The sequence below is a fragment of the Zootoca vivipara genome, chromosome 2, assembly GCF_963506605.1.
Source record: "Zootoca vivipara chromosome 2, rZooViv1.1, whole genome shotgun sequence".
In the NCBI taxonomy this organism is placed as follows: domain Eukaryota; kingdom Metazoa; phylum Chordata; class Lepidosauria; order Squamata; family Lacertidae; genus Zootoca; species Zootoca vivipara.
The window spans coordinates 69,411,282-69,436,991 of record NC_083277.1 but is presented as its reverse complement, the minus strand read 5'-3'; the positions used below and the strand labels follow the sequence as shown (position 1 = coordinate 69,436,991).

Below are 25,710 nucleotides of genomic sequence, written 5' to 3'. Positions count from 1 at the left end.
AATTACATAAACATAAGATTGTATAGGTTAGAGCACAAGAAAGTCCAGTGCACAGGCTGAAAAACACTTTAGATCAACAGTTTTTTGTGGATGAAGCAAAAGGGACTTGTGATAAAGAGTGGATCCTATCAATGCAGGTGAATGAGACATTTATCTTATTTAAACAGGACACTGGTACTCACATAAACATTTTATCTGAGAAGTTTTATACAATTCTGTTAATAAGGTCAAAACTGGGACCCACAAAAATAAAAGTTACAGATTATTCTGGAACAAATATCCTGCTATAGTGGAGATATGTTGGTAGTGTCAGGTACAAAATGCCACATATAAACTTTTGTTCCTTATTGTAGCCAAATGGAAACTAACCAACAGACATTTAAGGATGCTTGGCCTGCAGGGGATGTTTCGTTAGCCTGCTTGAAAAATCTCAAAAGTCTGTTCCCCAGTCTTCCAAGGAGTATTTTCTCTCTCTCTCTCTCTCTCTCTCTCTCTCTCTCTCTCTCTCTCTCTCTCTCTCTCTCTCTCTCTCTCCCAATCCCTCTCTGCCTCTCCTTTTGCTTTGCTGCTCCCTTGTCAGGAGGTGCTTCAGAACTGCAGAAATTCATCTGAAAGTAGAAAATAATTTTTAGCAAACCCTCTGGTTTGACCAGGCAAGAACTTGATCTGTGCTTTCCTAACATCTCTTTCTAAATACTTGGAGCATGGACAACTGGTTAGGCAAGTGGGTGAAATAGAAACCAGAACTAGCAAAATAGTCAACTCCAGAGTTCTCATTCAAGGTTTGCTGGAGGCAGTATGCAGCTCTGAATGCCAGTACTGGGAATCTCAAGTGGGGAGAGCGCGGTTGTGCTCATGTGAGCTGCTTTGAAAGCTTCCCTTAGGCATTTGGTTGGCCAGTGAGAACAACTAGATGGGCCTTTAGCATGATCTTTCAAGGCTCTTCTGTTTTTTATTATTATTATTAAAGGACTCAAGAAGATAAAGCGGGTAATACAAATAGGTTGCATCAAAATAAAAAATAAGAACCAGTCATTTCCTTACACTTGGCATGTCGTCTAAAGTTAGTTCCAGTTACTTACATGCTATAATGTAGCCACTGGTGGAGGAAGAGGAGTGTGGGGGGAGCGCACCTGGCAGCGCGATCCTGGTGGGGTTTCATTGTGGCTGCCACCCCACCCCTGATGGGCGCCACGCTCCTGCAGGAGGCACGCCACACACCCCAGGATGTGTGCCATGCCCCTGTGGATGGCGTGCCATGCCCCCAGAATGTGACCCTGTCCCTGAGGCCGGCGTGCCCCGCCCCCGCCTGCTCTCTGCCCTCCCTGGTGCCAAGCATGAAGCTCCGTCACTGAATGTAGCATCCATCCCCATGCTGACAGCATGCATTTTCTCCTGGGAAGGAACAAGCAGAGCTATTCTAGGCAAAATGAAGTCATGTTCAAAGTCTCCATGTTTACGTTTTGTTCTAAGAGGGTCCATAACAGATACAGGGGAAGTAAGGGGTGGCTCAGAGAAGATCCTGGGCATTCCAGGTTCCAAATTTATGGCTGGGTGGCAATATGTAGCACATGGTTTAGCTCATGGAAGTAACTTAAAGAGGTCTCCTTGAAGGACTCCCTTGTCTGCCTGCTAGATGGATTAACCCAACCAAAACGGTCAAAGGCCTGGAAACGATGCCTTGTGAGGAACGGCTTAGGGAGCTGGGTATGTTTAGCCTGGAGAAGAGAAGGTTAAGGGGTGATATGATAGCCATGTTCAAATATATGAAAGGATGTCATATGGAGGAGGGAGAAAGATTGTTTTCTGCTGCTCCAGAGAAGCGGACACGGAGCAATGGATTCAAACTTCAAGAAAGAAGATTCCACCTAAACATTAGGAAGAACTTCCTGACAGTAAGAGCTGTTCGGCAGTGGAATTTGCTGCCAAGGAGTGTGGTGGAGTCTCCTTCTTTGGAGATCTTTAAGCGGAGGCTTGACAGCCATATGTCAAGAATGCTTGCTCAGTACATAACAATGGTGTTTCCTGCTTGGCAGGGGGTTGGACTGGATGGCCCTTGTGGTCTCTTCCAACTCTATGATTCTATGATTCTAACCCAGGGAAACCCCTAATATGTGAATTTATGCAAGTCTTAGGCTGAGAACATACAAATTATTTATGTAGCCACCCCATAATGTGAGTCAGCCACATTACATCCAATGCCGGTAGATGTAATGCTTCTTACCAAATAAAAAGAGGGCGCTAGCTTTGGATTCTGTTCAAAACTCTTGTAAATCATGCCTATCTTTTAATGGCTGGTAAATCTTAGCAGCCATCCGTGAGGCTAATAATTGATGAAGAGGGTAATTATCCTGAAGGCAAGTAATCAGAATGTACCATACTTTGGGGGATTATAAACTAATTTGTGGCAATTTTCCCATACTGTCTTTGTAAATATGGAGGTCATACTTTTAACGGAATGCACAGTACCCTGGGGCTTTGAAACTATGACCTATTTGTCCCATGTAATTGCAACAGTGGAAGTATTACTTGTCTGAAGTGTTTGTGTTAGCATAAGAAGAAATGGGACACTTGCCATCGTCTCACTGCCCAATATTTTAAGAATTGCAGGCTTCCTAGTTCCTTAAAGTATGCTCAGCCTAACTCGCAAGGACAACTGGCAAGTCTGTCCTTGAGTTCACCTCACACACTGTAAATTAAAGTCGTGGTCAGGAGGAATCCTTGCCGTTACTTTTCATTTTCATAACTCTGTCGGCCGCCGTGACTGGAGCCACTTGAATTTCCCATGGGCTTTTCCCTGATGCTATTTCTAGGCTTGTGTTTCATGGCAAACTAATGGACACATTCATGCCCAGGATGAAGAGTGAGTCCTCCTGGGCCAATGGCAATAAACCTTCAGGACGTTGCTTTGGCAAGCAGTCAAGTGCAGCCCCATTAAAGTGCAAACGAGAGCTCTCAAATTAACCTGGCATCTGCTAGCACAGAGTCTGAGCCTCAAGCACCAGATCTTGCAGAAAGGGCTACGTGGCAACAGCACAGACCTGGGGCTATAGAGTTATGGGGAGTCCTGTCTTTAGGTAACACACCACACATACACTCCCGGGCAAGTACTATACTGCAAACCTGAGCTACTGCCCCAGCTCTTCAGGGTACTTTATAGCGTAAGCAAAAAAAGTAATGGTACCTGCCACAGCCTGCCCCCAAGAAGGTTCCAATTTGCAGTTCAACACTGAGAGAAGTGCTGAACCAAACTGGGAGGTTTCTGAAATGTCTGTGTATCTAGAAAGTGGCTTCCTCACCCATGTTTGGTGATAGGGAGGCACTTGAAAGCCAAGAACATGCCATTTGGGAGTTGGAAATCTAAGTCATTTGTGCCCAGCAACAGGACTTTAAAAGGCTCTTTTAATGTGCACCAGTGTCTTTTAATTCTTCAGCTGTTATTAAAGCCAGCCATTTATGCACATTACTGCATGGGTGTTGGTTTTTTAAGAGAACCTTTTAATATTCATCAGCACGTGGACTCAATTCACAGCTTGGTGCTGAAAAAAAAATGTGGACAATGTGGACAATGTAAAAAAAAATCTATGACACCAATGCAGCAATATAACAAGGGAATAATGGTAGCAAACAGGAGCAAGAATGACAGACTAGCTGAAGGCAGGTGTGCTGCTGTGGTGGTGGTGGTGGTGGGTCTCTTTGCACCCTTCAAAACAGCAAATTTTTGCACTGAGAATAGAATATTAGAAAAATTCAGTCGACCGCTACAAGAACAGAGGGAAGCAATAGATGAATCCAAGCAGTTTTATGTATTTAGACATCATTGAAGAGGGGTCAGCACCTCCAGGAGTTAAGGTATTCATAGTGGAACACATTTTCCTTTGTGGCTAAAACTGGAATGTGCTAGTACAGCTACCATATAGTGATTTATTGAATTAACGTGCACCACGCTATGTGCTATGTATGCTGCTGAGGGTCAGAAAGCAATGCAATGGTTGGTAGTCATACATAAATTCAGAAGCTGCATTTGAACTGAGCTTAAGCAGGTTTGAAATTGGAAATGTTGCTCAAGCGTCCTTCCCTGAGTGAAATAATCAAGCATTATCCACACATGGCTATATTTCAGACCTTAAGGGCTAGCTACTTGGATTTATAAAAATAAAACCGAGATTCTTGAGGTGCTGAATTATTCATCCAGTATTAATTGCTATATTTGCAGATTGTAGTTGAGGACTATGTGTTTCAAATTATGCCAGTTAAGCTTTTGGGGATGGAAACAGGTGCATCTATAGAAGGTAGCATCACTCCTTGCAGTCTATATGCACCTACGGTACATTTTTAGCTGGTTCCATTTGTACAGGTATAGTTACCAATTATGTTTGCAGCTTAGGCCTGCAGTTATGTACTGATGCCTTGAATAGCATTGAACCAAAGGACCAGAAATCCAGCTGTTATGCAGCTCTTTCACATGACATATTGGAGAACCACAGAATTTCTAAGGATGGGCATCTCAACAGGCAATAGACACAAAGCAGGAGATTACTCAGCAATATTATGCCTACATGACAGGCAAATGCCTGATTGCAAGTGCTTTATACTGGGATGCCAATCTCACTGCTGCTCCACTGCTGCAATTCAGTTATGCTAATATATGAAGGCACTTGAGAGAATGGTTGGATTTTCAAAAAACCACCCCAGTGGATGCTTATCCTTTAATACAAGCTGGGGGCCTCGTGCCATAATTTGACTTCGAGTTCCTGGGAAAAAAGCTTGGAACACAGCTGCCTTTCGAACAAATCAGGAAGCGTGCCTGTAACAATTCAGGAGAAATTCATTTGACTTGCATTTCTTGAAATGCCAGAGCTCTAAGGGGAAAGGGCATTTAAATTTGTGCTAACCTTTCAAAGCTCTGGAAGGGCTTGTTTGGCTAAGGCTAAGTGCACTTTGTTTTGCTCGCCAAGCACAGGCCAGTTTCCTGTCTGTCATTTTGTATTGACTGACTTTATCTGACTGTCTGACAAGTGTCAAAGACACCATGCAATGCAGAGGGCTCTGCGCTGAAGTACTTAATTAAACAAGCCTTGAAGAAAATGCAAGGCTGTTTGAAGGTGATTCTCCACCCCCCTTAGGCTATGTTGGTACCAGCTGTTTTCCCCAAGATATCGCCCAAGGTGTATAGGAAGCAGATGGTTCAGTCAGCACCTTATTCTGTATCATGTCCCTGCTTTTTAAGAAGCCACTTCTGGGTGAGTCAGTATCTCAGTAAAGAGATACTTCTTCCATAGAGCACTGTTCCTTCCTTCCCCACCCTTGCCTGGCAGATGTGTAAAAGCAATTCACAGTGTGCAAATAGTGCAAACGTCCATTCCTTAAATAAGTGGCATCTGTATAGAACTTCCTTATCCCTATCCAACATGACATCTCTGCATAGTTACTCATGTTTTGGAGCATAACTTTAATCACTCAGAAAGGATGGCCTGGATGTGAGATATAGGCCTCCCATTCTCTGTAATGGCTCATTGCACTGTCTGAATGCATACCAGAGGTGATGGTGGAACAAAGCTCTATAGAGTTCTGGGGGATATGTGCAAGGGTGTTGGCCACCCCCCCCAATACAGTTTATCTCTAAATTGCACCATAGCATGCTTCATCTTGACTGCTGCAAAGCATGCAACATGATAAATGTTTAAATTGAATTCTGGCCTTGCCTTTTCAGTCAATTTATTATTTTAAAAATCACCCATTGTAATACTGTATGGATAATTAGTTTGCATTGTCCTTTATTTCATCTAAGCAGTGCGTAAGCATTACATTGGATCTCAGGGACTTGATCCTTATCTTAAATGGGTTACTTTGTTCATTGATTTCAGTGTCCATCAAATGGAACTCTCAAGTGATACACGAGCATGTTAGGGTAAGTAATTACATGCTAGTTCAATTTAAATTACTTTCACTTAATCACTGTGACTATTAATTTCTTGGCGAAGAAATAAATATGAAGTGGTACTTTGCATGTTGTGTGGCAGACCAAATGAATTAAATCAGAAAATGCAACCAAATGAGATTTAATATGTTTGAGGGGGAAAAAAGTTTAAAGGAGACAAACATGTTTTACACCTTTTGTGGTACAGATAAATTTGTGATCTTAGTGTGTATAAGGAAAAATGATGCTCAAATGTGCAGCACTTTTTCATATTGGATCAAACATCATTGGAACTGTTCACATGTGATGCATCTATATTAAATATCATCTTCTAAGTAGGACCAAGCCATTAGGATATTTAGAAAACACATCAACAGACCTTGGGGGCAGAAGAGGAAAGTCATAGGAGCATCTTTGGAAGGTCAAAGTTTGGAGTTAACTCTAGTCCAATGTGTTAAGATAAACAAAAAACAGTGAAGCCTATTACACATCCTTCACACCTTAATTTCAAGAATATTTACCTGAACAGATATTTACAAGCATTTTAAAATATTTTTTTTATATAAAAGTAACATTTTTGCTATATCTATTCCACAAAGGTCTTCATTTATGGGAAACTTACCATATCCAGAGTAAAATATTCAAGAAATCATACAAAAGGGACAGTAGAGCAGGGCCCAGATCCAGCAAAACACCTTCCAGAAGAGATGCAATGTATGGATACAATTTTGTTTTACCGTTAATGACCACTGCATATTTCTAAATGGAGGCTACATCCAATATTAGGTATCTGGGTTCTAACCTCCTATGGCTCATAGGGAAAATTATGTAGGCTTTAGCAAATAAAAAAAAAATGTATATCTTAGCACTGATCAAACTGGGAGGAGGAGGGCTAGAAGAGACACAGCCCCCCACCTACTCCTTTTAAGAGCGCTCTATATGTGCTGGAACCCTACTTTCTCTGCTATAAGGTTAAGCAGTGGGTTTCTGGCTAACGTCAAGAATTCTGTGCTTTTTTACTTCATTTGATCTCATTCTTCAGCATTCAAAGCAACCAGAATGATTTGACTTAACCTACTGTATATCTTAGGGACGCAGGTGGCGCTGTGGGTTAAACCACTGAGCCTAGGGCTTGCTGATCAGAAGGTCGGCAGTTCGAATCCCCGCGACGGGGTGAGCTCCCGTTGCTCGGTCCCAGCTCCTACCAACCTAGCAGTTTGAAAGCACGTCAAAGTGCAAGTAGATAAATAGGTACCGCTCCAGCAGGAAGGTAAACGGCATTTCCTTGTGCTGCTCTGGTTCACCAGAAGCGGCTTTGTCATGCTGGCCACATGACCTGGAAGTTGTACGCCGGCTCCCTCGGCCAATAACGCGAGATGAGCACCGCAACCCCAGAGTCAGTCACGACTGGACCTAATGGTCAGGGGTCCCTTTACCTTTACCTTTACTGTATATCTAGGCTACAGACCTTGGTTGATTGTTAAGCTATACTAGCTTAAAGCTAAGAGCCAAAGATTCGTGAGGCCACTGAGAATTCTTGGTTAGCAATCCCCTAGCATTCCCATATACATCTACAGTATCCATGGTACCTGACGGAAATTCATGAGCACTAAATGGTCTTCACTTGTAGAGCAGGCGCAGTCTTAATTAAAATGTCTGGTAAAGTAGGCATAGACATGGAAATCACTTGGGAAAAGAATAACCAAAGTAGAAATGTTCATAGTTCAAAAGCCTAATGTCAGATTAATCCTAATTCATCTTAGTTGTAACCACAGTGAGGTTCAGATGATGCCCCAAATAAGGAATGTGTGATCCTGCCCTTCACTTCCCTTGCTCCTACTATCCATGCTGTTCTGCCATCCACCTATTCAGCACATGTGAGAAGGGGCTCTATGTGTATATCAACATATGTATAAAGGTCCCTGTTAGAAAGACAAACCTGATTGATCCAGGATCTCCATTTGCATTGGGGACCTCTATGATTGTATGTAGTTGTGTGCATGGGGTCTTGCCTAGTCCTTAGGTACACCAAATGTGTTGCTGGTTGGGCGTGTGGCCACTAGGAATGCTGTAGCGGAGGGGAGGAGGCTAACCCAGGCAAAGGCAAACTCTGGCCCTCCAGGTGTTTGGGACTACAATTCCCATCATCCCTGACCACTGGTCCTGTTAGCTAGGGATGATGGGAATTGTAACCCCAAACATTTGGAGGGTCGGAGTTTGCTTATGCCTAGGTTAACCTGTATAGCCCTACAAGCCTGTCATGCATTATTTGAATCCCTGCCTCCATATTAAAATGGAGAACTAGTACTCTAAAGAACACCATACGTATTCAGTAATGCCTTTATAATCCCATGCCAAACTCAGATCTCTTCTCTTTTTTCTGCGACACCCCCCTCCCCAAGTAGGATGATGCAACAAACATTGCCATTGCAAAAAGTTATTTTTTAAATCAACTTGAAAATACCTTTTAAAAATCATTGGATAAGGATTCATATTTTCACTTCCGATTGCTTGGACTACCCTGGGATTGGGTACTGTATTATATATCCAACTACATTTTATAACCATCTTCTCTGTTTCCCAACTATGATTAGTTGCAGTGTCCAATGTAGCATATATTTTACATCTCTTTATACATATATTTTACATCTCTTTATGGCAAATCCGCTTACAGTTCTCAGTGTCTGCTATTGCATTGTTGGATATATTTTAATTGGTTTTAGATTTTTATTTTTATTTTGGGAGGGGGAGCAGCATAACTGAATGATAATTGACTATAAATGAGAACACCATGAATGGGAGAAGAAAATGAACAGCAGCAGCAATTTTTTTTTAAAAAAAACCCTTTTTTGCAGGCTCTTGGATGACAGATGTAAATTAAGTGTCTGATTTATATAAAAGCTAAAGGTTTTCTGCACAAAAATAGGCCACTGGAAAGGGTACTTTTCAAGAGATAGCTATTGTTTTCATGAAGAACCCAATTACTTCGAGTAATGGTAAATTTTTAATGAAGGGGAAGAAATTATTTCTGGAAACGTTTCTCTCTGCACTGGGAACAACACTGCTTATTTTCCTGCCTGCTGAAATAGCACACTTGCACACTTAGCAATGGTAGCTGCTGCTTAAAAATAAAAACAGATAAAGCTTTCTTTCCTGATTACATAGAAGATAATTGCATATTTGCCCATATGTTTTTTTAGCTTTCAAATATGCCCCGCCTCCTTTATTTAGAAACGCCTCATACAAAATTGAAAAATGTTCTCCTTAGGACTGAAGAGGAGAAATGTTCCTCACCCATATCAATTTTAGGTGCTTGCTGTGAGACAGAGAAATATTACCTGGCAGTATAGAACTCTATCCTGTTTGGTCTCAGAAAGGCGTTGGGTTATCCTTCCTGAATTATGTTTCCCCGTAAAGAAACAGTGTATTTTTCTCTCCAATCTCTTTGCATTCTAAATACTACTTTCAGTGACAATGTGCTCTCACACCCTCCCCTCAGTCCTTAATTTTAACCTCTTACCTCTTTCCTCTGATGTTAAAGGTGATGTTTTCCATGGAGGCCTGCAGCTATTGGAGGGCATGTAGGGGTATTGCGACCCTATCTGCATTTTGAAGCAATGTAAATAAAAATATTGACCAGATATTGACCAGAACTTACCTTCTTAGTCCGATTATTTTTAAAGGTAAGTGGATTTTTTTTACCTGTTCGAATATTTAAATTTCCTGACTTGATAATATTTGTCGTACTGAACAATCATATAAATAGCATTTTAATTTTTAAAAAAAGCTTTAAAAAGGATTTTTTGACTGAGATTGCATTTTCAACAAAGTACATAAACGCCTAAAGTTCTCTAGTGTGCCCATCCATGTGAAAATGTCTAAGCTACAGGCCTGACTTCATGCCACATGGCACACACTACAGGCAATGTTATGTTGGACCAATAGAATGAATACTGATGGAACTTAAGGAGTCATCAGCCTTTCAACGCAAAAGTGTTGTTGTACAGAATCACAAAGGAATGTGGCTTATACAATCTCAGTTTTGAGAAATCATTCCTTTTCCTAGTATATGTTCCGTAACTCAAGCTGTCATGTCCGACTTCCACACAAATTCCCAGCGTAACCAATTCCTATTAGCAGAGCATACCTTATATTATAAACCTTGCAAATAGGCCAGTGTTGCACCATGAAGCTTATACAGTTTTTTCCTCAGTGTAAAAATATACAATGCTACTGCATATATATATTTTTTGCAGTTAAAGGTTCAATCAGTCCATTGTTTTATGGCAGTTCTGTTCCTTTTGTCTTTTCATACATCTCCAACCCAAACCACTGTGTTGCCTCTCTTGATACCCGAAACCTCGCAGCGTAATGTGTTTTGTCTCCCGTTAATTATAAATAGTGACTCCTTTGCTGGTGTTATAAGGTATTGTCCAAATAATCCACTGTCTTGGATAATTCTGTTGTAGTTACTCCAGGGCCAGTCTTTGGATTTGATAGGGTCCTTTAAATTCTTCAATATGTCCATTTTCCCTGTTGACAACTCTACAAAAAGCACATCTGTTTGCAAATGTGAAGTAGCGTATATATAATACTGATTGCCTTCGGTGAAAGAGGACTGAAATGTCAGATCGGATATGTGCATGGTGGTTTGTAAGTCATAAATCAACTTGATTTCCCCTTGGATTGTTATTGTCTGGACTCTGATCCTCCCGCTCTGTTCATCTGCGCTGACCAAATAGCGTCCATCAGGGGAGATGTAGGGAGTACCTGATATGTCGCTGTTGGGGCCAATAACAGAATCTGTAACACTGTCAATTATAAGCTGTGGAGTTATTGGTAGTGACATGTTTGTTTTGCACTGGACGAAGAAGTAGCCACCCAGATGTGTATAGGCCATGGCTAGGGGCAAACAGCTGTAGTTCTTGAAGCTGATTGTCTTGATGTGAGCCACAGTTTCCAGATCAATTTTGTGAACTGCAGACTTAGACTTGTTAAAGATGAAACCAAATCTGGAATGGGGGGGAAAAGACAAAGCAACATATAACCAAACAGATGCCACAAGATGTTTTGAAACCTTTGTGTCACTTGGCCCAAGGGCAGAAATGTTGTCTTGTTAAGTCTTATAGCAACCCTAGGAGGTAGGCCACTATTACGCTGTCATCAATTGTATGTATTTATTTATTTGAAATGTTTATTATTTAATAAACAATAACAGAACCGAATGGAGAATGGACACACCTAATAAATAAAGGAGAAGTAGTGACCTTATGACATTAATGTTCTGGAAATGAAAAGGTTTTCAGAGCTCACCAAAATCTCCCAGGCTAGCTGTAAGACGTACTGAAACAACTTACCCAAACAGTATCTGTGGAATGCTTTGTGCACTTTAAAATGAAATATTGAGGAAGTCAGTTAGACAGAGACACATTTTGTTGTTTAGGGCCACAAAGCAAGTTCATGGCTAAGCTGTGATTTCAACCAGGGGTTCCCAGCTCATCATGTGACTCATGTTAACTACTATGCTATAGCACACACAGGTAGACAAGGAAGGGGACATATTAAAACTAAAATCCCATGCTAACAGGTCCTGTGCCTTTGAAAGAGAGGGTTGGATCCAGGAAAGAGGATCCAATTCTCACACAATGGGGTTTTCTTGATTTCTCTCCCCTGCAGATGTCTGCTTCTCCCAAAAGCTGATCCTGGTTGAGGAAGCATCATACGATGGAACAGGATGAAATGAACAGGGTGGAGCAAAAAGAGACAAGATGAAAGAGTCTTAGACTGCTGTAGACGGAAGTGGGAGAGGATCCTTGGAGGAAGAACAGGGACCTTCAGCTACTTCATTGGGGTAAGCACTAGGCCTGTGCTGTTTTGGTTTCTTTGAATAAATAGTTCACTGACACTGGCTGTTTTATTGCTGGCCTGCCCCTGACAAGGGGGCTACAATTTGAATATATTACATGAACACCAACCTAAGTCCTCAAGAATATATAGCATAGAAAAGTGTTATTTCAAGCCATGAAGGAGATGAGGAAATCATGGAAACAAAATGTTAATGTCCTATAGACATACTTGATATGATGTAGTGGATTTTTCTTTGCATAGATTATAGAATTCTCTTGCACCCATTGAAAGTAGTGTGTTAAGACTTCCCTATCATGCCTTATAGGAAAGTACAGTAGTTAAAAAGAGAGTAAGGTTGGAAAGGAGTGGAAGAAAATGTTAAGCCCTTGTGAGTATTTCTCAAAGGAAAACAATAGAAAATCTGTTCATTTCACCTGTGTTCCACACACATGTGGCTTATCTGCCTAAAATACTAGCACATAATGTTTCTTGAGGTCATGCTTTGGAACAATTGTTACACAACTGAACTGCCAGCATTCCATTGTGTGAAAAACATACTTCAAACCTGTGTTTTCACCTATAAAACACAGCTGTCTCCATGTAATAGGCTTATATCTCTCTACTTTTTTTTTTTAGGTGAAAGCATCACTGAAGTGTCCAGCCATGGCAATTTACTCCTGAAGAGTAAGCCTACATAGTGTATGATCACACATGAACACTTCTGGGATTTAGTGTTTCATTCAGTTGCTATACTTACATCCATCAAAACTTGCTGTGTGGGGTGGATGAAATACTAGCAGAGAAAATGAAATGGACAGGCGACTGGAGAGTAATAAGGTGACACCTGCAGCTTTTTTGAATTAAGCCACTTGAAGACTTTAAACAAAACCTTTCAAAAACATTATTAGAACATTTAGATTGCAAATGCAATTCTGTACAGCAAACCAGTAGCATGGTATACTTACTAATACCCATTTGTGTATATGAGGACCACTGGTATAATAGAACAGTTAAATGTTTCAAATAAAGAGAAAAATGCTTTTCTGCACTGAAACACATAGCAATGAATTGCACTGGGCTAACATGATGCTGCTTGACAAACCACAGGCATTCCTAGCATCCGGACGCTACACAACCAACAGGTTGCATAAAAGCTGCAGAGTCACAAAGCTATGTCAGCACAACATTTGCAAAGGCTCTCAGCTAGGGAGAGCAAAGAGTTGCCTGCATTTTATAATTTCTGTATTTTATATAATTTCTGTATTTTAATATTTTGTTGGAAGCCGCCCAGAGTGGCTGGGGGAACCTGGCCAGATGGGCGGGGTATAAATAATAAATTATTATTGCCACTGAAAATTTGCATAACCCAGAACTTAGTTTATTGAAAAGTTTTCCATACTGCCCTTCAGTTCAAAATTTGTGGTTTACAGGAATTAATGAAAACCTAGCAAAAACACACATAGGCTTTGCTAAAATACAGTTACAGCAGGGAGATGGGAATATATCCAAAGTTAAAAGCACAGGGGAAAATAAATAGGGCTTTTTTGCGTACATCCCATCTTTCTTATTTCCTGTGTTTTTTCTTGTCTCTTGTGCAACCCATACAGCACATAGGTGACAATTATTCACCATTTATCAAGTTTGTGTGAATAAGACAATTACTTACAAAGTGCCTTGAAAACTTATAAGTTATCTAAAATAAAGTGAACTTGCAACGTCAACTAAGTTCTTATAACTTCTTGACTCAATTTTTGTTTTTTCTTGTTTTTTTAGGCAAGTTCAAGAAGAAGGTAGGTAAGTTCAACAATGTTCCCGGTAGCTGTAAAGTGCAGATGGAAGTCAGGGTGCCAGAATTCTATCCCCATTTCACCCTAGCAGTCCATAAAGTTGAAGAGCTGCTATTTCACCCCCGACAGGGCCAATTTATTGGGGTTGGAGGATCGCCCACTCCCTGAGCACAGTTTTCTGGGCTTCTTCAGTAGTCTTGAGTCATTAATGTATCTATTAGTGCTAAATGTAGTTATAGAAACAATTTCTTGGCTTAAGCATAAAGAACTGAATAGCTTAGCTACTGAGACTACTGAGGAAGCCCAGAAAACTGCTCAGGGAGTGGGCTATCTGCCAACCCCAATAAATTGGCTCTATCGGGGGTGAAATAGCAGCTCTTCAACCTTATGGACTGCTAGGGCGAAATGGGGATAGAACGCTGGCACCCTGTCCAGGGGCGTAGCAAGGGGGGTACGTTGGGGGCGGGCCACCCCGGGTGCCAACCTGGAGGGGGGAGACACTCGGCGTGCCCCCCACGACTCCCAAGATGAGCCCCGCCACCAAGTAAAAAGCCTCGCTCCGTGGCTTGCTCGCTCATGGCATGCGCTTTGCTTCTTCCTGCTCAGGCAGAGGTGAGGGGCGTCCCTCGCCCGAGCAGGAAAGTGAGCAAGCTGCGGAGCAAGGCTTTTTACTGGGCGGCAGGGCAACGGCACCTCCCAAGCCACCCAGTAAAAAACCTTGCTCCGTGGCCTGCTTGCGGTTTGCCACCGCTCCAGTGCCGTACGGACAGTACTAGGATCCGCTGCTCGCAGCTGGCACCCTTCTAGATAGTGCACATGCGCAGCGTCACTACATAGCAACACGTGTCGTACATAGCAACGCTGCACATGTGTGCTACGTAGCAATGCGCTGCCCCCAGGTGCACGTCAGGTTTGCCGCTCCGGGTGCCGGAGTGGCTTCCTACGCCAGTGACCCTGTCTTCCCTGTCTTCCACCTGCACTTCACAGCTATCAGGAACATCGTTGAACTTACCTACCTTCTTCTTGAACTTACCTAAAAAACAAGGAAAAAACCAAAAATTGAGTCAAAAAGTTGTAAGAACTTAGTAAAATCTGACATTGCAAGTTCACTTAATTTTAATAAAGTTCACTTTATTTTAGATAGCTTATACATTTTCATGGCACTTTGCAAGTAGTTGTCTTATTCACACAAACTTGATAAATGGTGAAAAATTGTTTTTGAACAAGAATATTAATTGTGTGAATAATTGTCGCCTATGTGCTGTACGGGTTGCACAGTCATTATTAACAGCATAGGTTCTATTTCTTCAGCGTTTCTTGTCTCTTAGCTATATTATGGAACCATTTGGAGCAGGTCTTCATGGTTTATATTTTCTAGTGTGGTGGAGCTTTCAGCGACTGCCATGAAAGCAAAACAAGTAATTATCATGATTGATAATAATTTCATCAGATTAAAAGTACAAACCACTGGGGCCAAGAGGACTCTTACCTGATATGATTGATTATGAGGTTCGTATGTGGAATAAAATAATCATCCATCCCATTCAAATGGGTGCGAATGATATGCTGGTTGTCTCCTGTACTTGCTTCTGGTATTACCTACAAGGAATAACCAAAATGCTGAGCAGAAATAGAACAATAGGTGAGGCACTGAAATATAAACTCTAGACTACCTAAATCAGGGGTGGGTGACATGTGGCCCTCCAGAAGCTGTTGAACTACAATGCCCATCATCACGGACCATTGGGCTATGCTGTCTGGGGCTGGTGGGAGTTGGAGTCCAAAACATCTGGAGGGTCAGAGCTTATTAACCTCTGACCTATATCCATATGACCCCACCCCCATGTATCCAGCAGCATTCCATAGGTCAAAATGCTGGGTTTCCTGCTTCCTGGAAATAAAGGATAAAATGGCATTTGCATGTATGTGTGACATTTGCAAGGTAAGAGAACAGTTCTCCATCTGCTTTCAAACCATTTATAGCAAAAGACAATGCAATCATGCAGGCACGGGAAGAATGTCCCAGCTCTAATGCTCCCATAATTTTTCTGCACTGCCTGCTATAAACATTGTTTTCAGGTTCACATATATTAATCTCACTGAAGTGCACCATGCTAATTCAGTGGCTTGAATGACCGACAGCAAAGTCACAGCAGTTAATTATCTCTTTGAAAAGATATCTACAGTGCAGGGAGTGGGGGAATATATGGAAAGGGGTAGAGTGGGTATTTCTTTTTTTTGAAAAGGCTATTTCTTAGAAGAATGTAAGCTCTTTGCTATAACGAAAAGCTCACTTTGTTATTTCTCCTGTGACTCCAGCAAAATATGGAGATGAGACTTAAAAAAATCAAAATAAAACCTTAGAATGCTTATATGATGCCTAAGTTCAGTTCATTAGGAGTGTTGACTGTTTCTCTGTGTTAACAGGACATCTTTAGAATTTACAGCTAAGTAGATCATTACAGAAAGTGCCAGAGCCTTAAAAGATGTGCTGCAATATTTTTGTCAAGCTCTTTTGAGAAACCTGTCATTTCTTGATGAAAGTGCTCTGATGTAATCATGTAGAGTATGGTACATTAGGTTTCCACCATGCCTCTAGTGCTTTTGCAACAGTGAGGCTTCTTCATTAATATGTGCTTGAAATAACTTGTCAGGTGTTAGGGGTTTCCAATTGAGGACTTTCCCAACAGGACTCTAGTGACCTGTTCATTGTGTCGTCATGGCAGCTTGCAGATGAGCAATCTGCTGACCTTTGGCACCATCACTGAAGCTAATGCTTCTGCAGGGATCAAAAGTGACAAAAGTGGCCAATCGGACTCCACCTGATCCTTTGAAGCTTCTGACTTTGGTCTGGTCCTCAGACTGAGCAACTTGTCAGTTACAGACTGAACCACTCTCTAAAGTCCCCATTTGTACAGTGACCATTTTAAAGGTCTGCCTGTTTTCCTGCTGGGGTGTGGTAGCTGTTTGCCACCAGTCCTAACATAGCATTATAATATATATGCCCAACTGATTTGTACAATACTGCACATCTTTTGTCTGTTGTCTATTGGCAGCTACTACTATATGCAGATATTTAGCAGAGAAACCCTCGGCCTAGCATGCTATCCATTAATAGGTACAAGGGTGTTTTGGAGATAAGTTCCTAGTTGCACATTCCCCCAAAATAATTGGTGTGGAATCTATGGCAGAATGCATAATCAAAGACCCACACTTCATTGTGGACCATTAACAGCTATACCACCATCTTTTATCTAGTCTGTTGCACCAGTTGCCATAACTCTGCATTCTATCAAATAATTTCCCCCAAATGTTTTCTCTGTTTATGGCCTACATTGCACTAATGATCTTTGGAATTCTAATTAAACATGTAATTTAATTATCATAGCCCTACTGAAGCATAAATAACAGTGCTGGAAGGTAAGCTAGTTCAATCCTTTATACTAGGGCAGGATCTTCTGTTCCCGAAACCATTGTCATTTTTGTATATGTTCTATCTTATTCAAATGATTATGACCATGAAGGAGAGACCTGGAATGAGAAAAGTGTTCATACCAGAAGTCCCCATGAGGCAAGGAATAAGCATAGCAAGATAGCAATGCATTCAAGTTCATGAAGCTCGCTCCATTTCTACCATAATACACATTTACTCTTCTAAATCCAATTTAACAACCATGAGTTCTTTACAATATAGGTATTTAATTAATTGGTGTGCTGCAATCCACAACTGAGTTGGAATGGTAGCTATGGCACTACAAATGTGGTTTGGAAAAGAATAAAGGTATAAGAGAAGCAAGGAAGAGGACTGGGAAAGAGAAGAGAGAAAAATGAAAGATAAAGAGGAGAGAACAAGTAGATAGGTATTAATTATACCTGTAAATTATATAATAATAATAATAATAATAATAATCATAATCATAATCATAATAATAATAATAGAGTTACATGTTTCAGGTAAGATCAGGGATCTGGAAATGGTGAAGGACATTGCTTGAGATGAAACATAATGAAATTAAAATGGTTCTCAGTTCTCATACTGGCAGATGAATAATTATCTAGTTTACACTGGGGAGAGGAAACCTGTGGCTGACCAGATAGGAGCAGCTGGTGAGAAGGGGTGGCATTGCTGCTGTGCACCAGGATGGTGAGGGGGGTGGGGCAGGATAGCAGAGACATTGAGGCAGTGTGGTCATACCAGCAAGAGTACCTGATTGGCTCTGCTGGTACACCCAAACCTCACTGCTACCCTGCCCCTGCCCTCTCACTGTCTGAGTATGTTTCAGCAATGTTTCAGCCAACAGGCCAGTTATGCAGTGCTACTCCTTTCCACTGGCTGGACATAACTATGGAAGTTTTTGGACTCCTATTCTCATTGACCATGGACCATGCTGGCTGGGGTTAATGGGGCTTGGAGTTCAACAATATCTAGAAAGCCACACGTCCCCCATTTCTGGGTTATAGATTTTTCCATCAGCTCTGTTCTTAACCTATAAAAAAGTCTACACAGTTGAATCAAAAGTTGTCTTTGTGCAGGTCTTTGCATCTGCAGCGTGTTTGAAAGTGTTTGAAAGAAAAGAAACAGTGATAAGGATGAGGGAGGGAGACAAAGTTGAGGCTCACATTTAAATAAGATTTCTAGTAGGAAATGTTACTCCCAAATTTCTGCTGATAAGAATAATGGGTCTAAAAGAAGATTGTGATTAACTATTGCATTTGTAAGAGGCTTACCTGCAAAACCGGATGAGACTTCTTCATATCGCCCCAGCTAAGTACCCAAATTTGGTCATGTGATTTATCATAATGTAATTTTACAGGTAGAGGGTCAGTGTCCAAGGTCTTCAAAGAAACAAACAAAAAACAACAACAGTTGCATTAGCTCTTCCTTATGAAAAAGAATGTAAGTTATGCATTTGATTAGGGTCTGTAAGCTATTAAGAAAGCCTTTGTGCACATTTTGCATTTCATGTCCAAGTTAGACACCACACCACTGCATGACATGGTACGCACCCAGTTTAATACGTTGGCATACTGAGACCTGCTTTGTAAGTTATTGCCAGCAAAGCACCTGCTGCTATACCATAGCTGCTTCCACACTGGTCCTGTCATCTATACAGAATTTACACCCAGATGTATAGCATAGATGGTGTGGCACACCAGTATGGGATCTGTGTCTTTCGTTTCTCTGCAGTTTGAACCACATAGCTCTTAGGAGCAGTACTGGCAGTGGCAACACTGTTGCTTACTGAAATGGAGAACGGTGAGATGGTAGGGAGTCTGGCCCTGAGCAGGGACACTGGCGGGGAACTGAATGATCTCCACCCACGAACAGGGCCGGTGCGTCCATTTAGGCGAACTAGGCAACTGGGCAGCCTGCCCCGCAAAACCCCTGCGCCACCGCCGCTCTCCCACAGCGTGTGCTCACGCTCCTCCCGCCTATGGAGGGGACGCTGTGAGCTCCTCAGCGGCTGCAGCGAGCGAGCGAGCGAGCGAGCGGTGGTGGCGGCAGCGCCTGTACCTGAAGCCTTCAGCTATGGGTGCTGCTGCTGCCTCCGCTGCTCGTTCGCTGCAGCCCCTGAGGAGATCACAGTGTCCCCTCCATAGGTGGGAGGAGCGTGAGCCAAAAGGAAAGCTCAGCGCCCTCCCGCCTATGGAGGGCACGCTGTGAGCTCCTCAGCGGCTGCAACGAGTGAGTGGTGGTGGTGGTGGCGGCGGTGACAGCGCCCATAGCTGAAGCCTTCAGCTATGGGCGCTGCTGCTGAAACTAATGAAAGTTAACTGACAAAGCATTTGCTGGTATTGGTCTTGCTACACGCCAGGGAGCTTGGCATAGATGCAGGTTTTTTTGGAGGGGGGGTAGATGACAAACAGCTGGCTCCCACATCCGTCTTCCAGAGGAGGCTGACAGCACCAAAAGACAAATGTCAGCAATGATACCAAGTCTCTTCCTCAGCCTCTGGAAGTACCAAGGGCTTATGTAGGTCTTAGGAACAGCACTCAGTGAATCCCTTCATCTACCGGTACACATGCTTCCATTCCATGTAGCCATGTTGTGGCAGCCTTTTGAATAAGAAAGGGGTGTTGTGGACATGACAAGGGCCTAAGCCATAAAGTGACTTTAGTAGCTGGGTTGCATATTCATTTCAAAGTACCACAGAGTTCAGTGCATAGAATTACAACCTTACAGAAAGTGCAATCCTGTGTTTGCTTTCTCAGAAGTAAGTTTCCACTGTGTTCAGTGGGACCTTACTTTCAGGTACATGTGTAGAGGATTGCAGCCTCAGAATATGACAATACTCTACATATATAGTTATCAGTATTACATATTAAAACCTATGTTGTTAACAGAGGACTTCAATTGACAGGTATTATTATTAGCGTCAAAATGTTGTCAAACTATTAGTGACATGATTAGTAACGATCCTCTTTCTAGTAGCCACCTCAGGATGTCAAGCATGGGGTATTACCATACTCCTAACATACTCCTGCTAACCCACTGCAGATTTGTATTTTTACAAATCGACTAACAAAGTCAATAGCTAGAACCTCCTTTGGGAAGAGGCCAAATTTTTGGCAGTATGAAACCTTTTTGTCCCCCATCCAAAAGCATTCAGTTGCCCCTGGGAAGTTACCTGAATGACTTTCTGAGTCTGGATATCAAGGATCATTATTCTATTCCACTTTGGCTGTGTTACATAAATATATTTGTCTCTGACATTGACAGCGGAAGCCCAGAGGCAGGACTGAATGGCTTCACCTTCAACTCTAGGACAGATTTCTGCCTGAAATAAAAAATAATGAAAGCAGGTTTAATAAGTTTAGGTTCAGTGCTGTGATCCAGGCAGTCTGCTATATACGACCACAGAGGAAAACGATAGAAGGTAAAACAATGAGACCTTGAAGGTATGGCTTGTGCTGAGTGAGAGTAATAGATCTAGCCTGTGGTATTGAGCTAGTTCTCTGGCAAACCTTTTGGGGGAGCTGTCTTTTGGTCATTTGATGGCCAAGTTGAAGAGACTTCCAAAGAGGGAGGTAGAGGTGGAGGTGATAGTGTGAGGGTGTCTTTTTTGAATGTCAACATTTATAAAGGCCATGTGTGTGGTTGCGGAGGTACCAGAGTCTCTCTGCACAGGATCCCACATTGCAGGACTCCTTGGAATGCCCACACAATGTCATATAGTCCCAGGAAACACTGCTGCAATGGGAGCCTATGCACAGAGAGCCTCACACCACTGCAAGAGCACATGGAGCATTTTTTTAAAAAAAGGTTTTAAGTGGAAGATGCCCTTATTCCACAGCTATTAAACTAGTAAAGTAAGAACAACTCCCTGCCCCACAAAACATCAATTTTTTCAAGGTTGTAGAAATTTGTTCCCCAGTTTGCTGTGGGAAGAATGGACATGCAAAACTGAGGTGCAAAGCCAGCCTTAATTTAAGCCAGGCATAGGCAAACTCGGCTCCCTCCAGATGTTTTGGGGCTACAATTCCCGCCACCCCTGACCACTGGTCCTGCTAGCTAGGGATGATGGGAATTCGAAAACACCTGGAGGGCCGAGTTTGCCTATGCCTGTTTTAAGCCACCACAGACTGAAATTTATATTCAAACAATAATATAGCCATTGAATATTTGGGAGAGCCAAAATTCCGTTATGGAACTTGTGGTTCACAATATAGGGCCCTAAGTCAGCTAAGGTAGAGTCTACCTTGAGGTAAACCATGTGTTTCAGCAACAGGAGTTTCTTGATAAATTTCTCAACCTTCAGTTCAATAGAACTTGGGTGGCTAGGAAAATGGGTGGCTCCTCACATTGTGGTTTATTCAGATGAGTGTATAGAACTGAAGGCCTGTGAAACTCCAGTTCTCTACCTTATAAATTTGGCATAATTACATGAATTATGGTAGCGATTCACCTCACAAATCCTACCAGTGGAAGCCCTATGCAATGATTTCCACTTCTGCAATGGGACTCCCCCCCCCCAAATGCCCTCTGCAATCCTGAAATTGGCTCAGCAGGTTGAGAGAGCCCCCAGAACAGCACATAGGGGAGATGAAGGGGTTGTTCCATCTGGCACGCTGAAAGGCTTGTGCTGATGGTGTGGTCAACATAGCACAACATTGATTTTCTCTTTACATGTACAAAAAAATAAATAAATCTAAATTGTATTTTAATCTGCATTTTAATCAATGGTTTTTTTCTTCTTTTTCATTTTATTGTAATTGTAATTTTATTGATGTCAGCCACCCCGGAGCCCAGCTCTCACTGGGGAGGGGGCGGGGTATAAATAAATATTATATATAATCATAATTCTGCCACAGCAGGCAGTGAGACAAATAATGTAGCTTTTAACAGAAGCTGAACTGCAGCAGAAAAGCAGTGCTGCTTGTGATAAATACAGGGTGGGAAGGAAAACAAGGATTTCTTACATCCCTTGATGCAAGACCAAGATTAATTACCCCAGACTTACATAACTTGAGAAAACTTTCTCATTTGGTTTGATGTGTCTCTGGATCTCACAGTCAGTTGGCTGAATTATTGTGATCCCATCATCAGAGAAGACATAGAACATGTTTCCCACACTGAGCCCTTGAAGAGAAAACAAAAAAGGGGAAAACATGTCATAATTTCCTGTCTAAAAACAAAAAAGTAGGCTAAACCTCAAAAATAAAAATAAAAATTACTATACAAAATGAAACCAAACAACCTCTAGAGATTCGGATGCTTTTGGTGCATTCACAAAATCAAAGTTCATGTCACAAATAGGGCTTCAAGGTGTGAGGAAAGAGGTACAGATAGGCTCAAAAATGTATTGCCTTGGTGGTAACAGTTACAAATGTAAGACAGTATCTTGGGATCATGTGTTTTGCAATCAAATTAAATTAATGTGCAGGTTTCTTTCCTTTGCATTAGAAGCAGTTTGCTAATACTTTTGCCCTTTTCAGGTAAATGTTTCAAATGCTGGAATGCAACCATGCATTTCACATAATTTGGAACAAGGGGTGTTGCTGACTTGTCGCGGGTAATACTTTTTCCCCAGTGCCCTAGAGACGGAGCAAATCCTTATAGCCACCAAAGCAAAAACATTTTTGAAATTTTGCAAACTGTAATTCACAAATGTGAAATCTTTTAGCATTGCAATAGCACTCATCTATCAAAACTGGGGCATTCCAGAAGCTTTAGGGGGGAGGGGGGGAAAATGGCCTGTCAGTGAGTTTCTAGTAAAAGAATTGTATTCTACATTTCTGCTTAATCAGAAATGTCCTGAAACATTGCTAGTATACTTCATTTTCCATTACATGCAAATGCAGTAATGAATACCTTGTATGGTTTTCAATCACTCTTCAGAAATCCTATCACTACACATGTATAAATATATTCTACAGATACGGTATTGTAATGGCTTCTGTCATCCCAAATAAAGTTGATAGTGTACTTATCTGCCAAACTTCCATAGTTTTACTTCTGTAAACTGTTTTGTATAGAAAATGAAAGCTCAATTTTTCAAAACAGTTACCTTTGGTGGATGATAGTTGTTTTTAAGCTAATAAACTGTGTATCCTGATCCTGTGTATCAGACTTGAAAATTTACTGGATGACATTAAACGCTTCCAAGATTGGAAATCAAGGAATCACAAAGTGCACAATTCAGCCAAAGTATAACCATTTTTCCTTTCCATTCATTTAACGGGAAATAATTAAGCATATGAGAGTACTCTCACTGAAATCGGCTCGATTTAGAAGTGCCTAACATTGGCTAGATTGTGCTCTGACAATTTAATAATGAAAATATTGCTTATTTAAAAAAATAAGTAACACCCATGCAGTATTTGCTTTTTGTTGCTGTTAAATTGATGCAATTCATCATGCTTTTCAGTACAACTGCTCCTGGAGTCACAGATCTTGCAAACAAGTATGCAATAGAAAACGAGTATTTGCAAGATTGAGTCCTCTGGTGTATATTCCATAGCGTCAAAGCACAATGACACTTGCACATTATATAGCTTTTATTATATCCGTTTGGTGTGCTGAGAATTTGATATATGAAGTTTAGCCTTTGAATTATACCACAGAAATACCCCAGTTAAGGCATCAAAGTGGATCTACGATCAATGATCCTTAAATGTGATGCTGCAGTGAGGGATCATGCATTTTCTGAACACACGGCTAGCAAATTCCTATGTTATCATCGCCGCTGAAGAAAGAACTAAAATACCTCAGGCATATCTTAGGCTGACATTTTCAACAAATGTGGACCAAAATCCTTTCTTGCCGCATGCACACAGTTCCTCTTCATTTCAATGAGGACTGAATACACACATTAGAAAGCAGGATTTGGCCCTTGATGCAATGAGTGCACATTTCTGCAGATGTTTAAAGTTGGGACAGTTTAAAACAAATGATAACAATCATGCATTAACTTATGGTAAGTGTGAACTGTGCCTATATTCATGCACATTAACCACCCTGTTCTTTATGATCATTTGATAAAATGCATGTTCACATTTCAGCTTTCATTTGCCCTGTCCTTAAAGCAGATATTTGGGGTAATGCTATGACTCAATTTCATGTTGCTTAAGCTTTAGTGGTTTATTATCAAAGCCTTGATGAATTTTCCATGAGGAAAATGCAGTAATCCATGTTCTAGCCTTCATTAGAAGTAGCATTGCATTACTCAAGTTTTCCTATGCACACCCTGCCCCAATTAACCACATTTTAAAGAAGAGAGCCCTTAAAGAAGTTTCCCTTCAGGACCAAGGAAAGAAACCAAGCAGGAAAGGTCCCTATTCCTTGCATAGAAATGCCATAGGTTTCTGGAACAGGGACAGAGCGCCCTGTCCCTCCTATATGCCAGTTCCAAGCATACTAGTTAAAAATAACTTTAAAAAGATCAGGCTACTAACTTTTTAGAGTTTATTTAATTTACGTAATCTATACAGGTCCACAAAAGCTCATAGCCTGAAATTTTTTATACCAGCTCTTACAAATAAACTACCTTTCCCCCATTTATGGCACACTTCTCTTGAATGGGCACACAAGCCTAGAACATCAGAAACAACCACTCTAGTATTTTGTGAAAAAACTGTATTTTGATGGTAGAGCTAAATCCAGCTTCTCTGACTCCAAGGAAGGATTTGATCGATGCATGATATCATGTTCATGTAAGGTGTGTTTTCTAGGAAGAAGAAATAACCCCATGACCCTATGATACTAAAGGTACTTAATGATAGCATTTTTAATTGGACAGAGTCAACACAGGCCAGTTACTTCATCCATTTGTGGAACGTTGAGTTCATCTCAGCTGTGATAGGTGCCCAATGAGTGAGCCACTAGGACATGCCATCTCATGATCAACATGGCAAAAGAAGTTAAACAACCAATTGTTTAACCGTCCCTGACCAGCTTTTGCGCATGCAAATTAATATGGTAGGTATTCACTTGATGTGAAACTCTGGAAAAATTATATTATTTCCTAAACGTAAAGGTAAAGGGACCCCTGACCATTAGGTCCAGTCGTGACCAACTCTGGGGTTGCGGCGCTCATCTCACATTATTGGCCAAGGGAGCCGGCGTACAGCTTCCAAGTCATGTGGCCAGCATGACAAAGCCGCTTCTGGCAAACCAGAGCAGCACACGGAAACGCCGTTTACCACTGTAGCGGTTCCTATTTATCTACTTGCACTTTGAGGTGCTTTCAAACTGCTAGGTTGGCAGGAGCTAGGACCGAGCAATGGGAGCTCACCCTGTTGCAGGGATTCGAACCGCTGACCTTCTGATCGGCAAGCCCTAGGCTCAGTGGTTTAACCCACAGCGCCACCCGCATCCCATATATTATTTCCTACTGCCCACCAAATATTTACACTGGCAATTCATTGTACAATTTCCTGTAGACCTATCTCAATACTTAGGGCTCCTGCGAGAGCTTAAGAGAGTCTTTTTGCAGAATCGTTCCACAGTGCTGCAGTAATGCTTGGAAGGCTAGAATCATGGGGGTGTGGCAACTGTCACCTTTCCTTCCTGGTTGGGAAGAACACTTGCAATTGGCTCCATCATGTGGTCCAGCTTTTTAATACATTGTCATGGTGACATGGGATAAGGCCAAGGGAAACCTGCTGTGGTGATATATGAATCAGACCTCAATAAGTAAATCCATGAAGGTTTTA

The 25,710-nt window shown here is 41.6% G+C and overlaps 1 protein-coding gene and 1 long non-coding RNA gene across 2 annotated transcripts in view; one reads left to right on the top strand and one right to left on the bottom strand.

Annotated features, from left to right (window-relative positions):
• LOC118081529 (uncharacterized) overlaps window positions 1-9,601 on the top strand; it is a 28,335-nt gene extending 18,734 nt beyond the window's left edge. Inside the window, exons 4-5 of the long non-coding RNA XR_004692084.2 lie at window positions 5,868-5,911; window positions 9,462-9,601. This is a non-coding gene — a long non-coding RNA (uncharacterized LOC118081529). The remainder of the gene's footprint in view (window positions 1-5,867; window positions 5,912-9,461) is intronic.
• Window positions 9,602-10,229: 628 nt separating this feature from the next.
• Window positions 10,230-25,710, bottom strand: part of FSTL4 (follistatin like 4) — a 218,397-nt gene continuing 202,916 nt past the window's right edge. The window contains exons 10-14 of the mRNA XM_035099403.2: window positions 22,017-22,135; window positions 20,184-20,333; window positions 18,283-18,390; window positions 15,044-15,153; window positions 10,230-10,932 (exon numbers count right to left, since the gene is read on the bottom strand). Of these exons, the coding sequence (XP_034955294.2) occupies window positions 10,230-10,932; window positions 15,044-15,153; window positions 18,283-18,390; window positions 20,184-20,333; window positions 22,017-22,135 (1,190 nt within the window). The remainder of the gene's footprint in view (window positions 10,933-15,043; window positions 15,154-18,282; window positions 18,391-20,183; window positions 20,334-22,016; window positions 22,136-25,710) is intronic.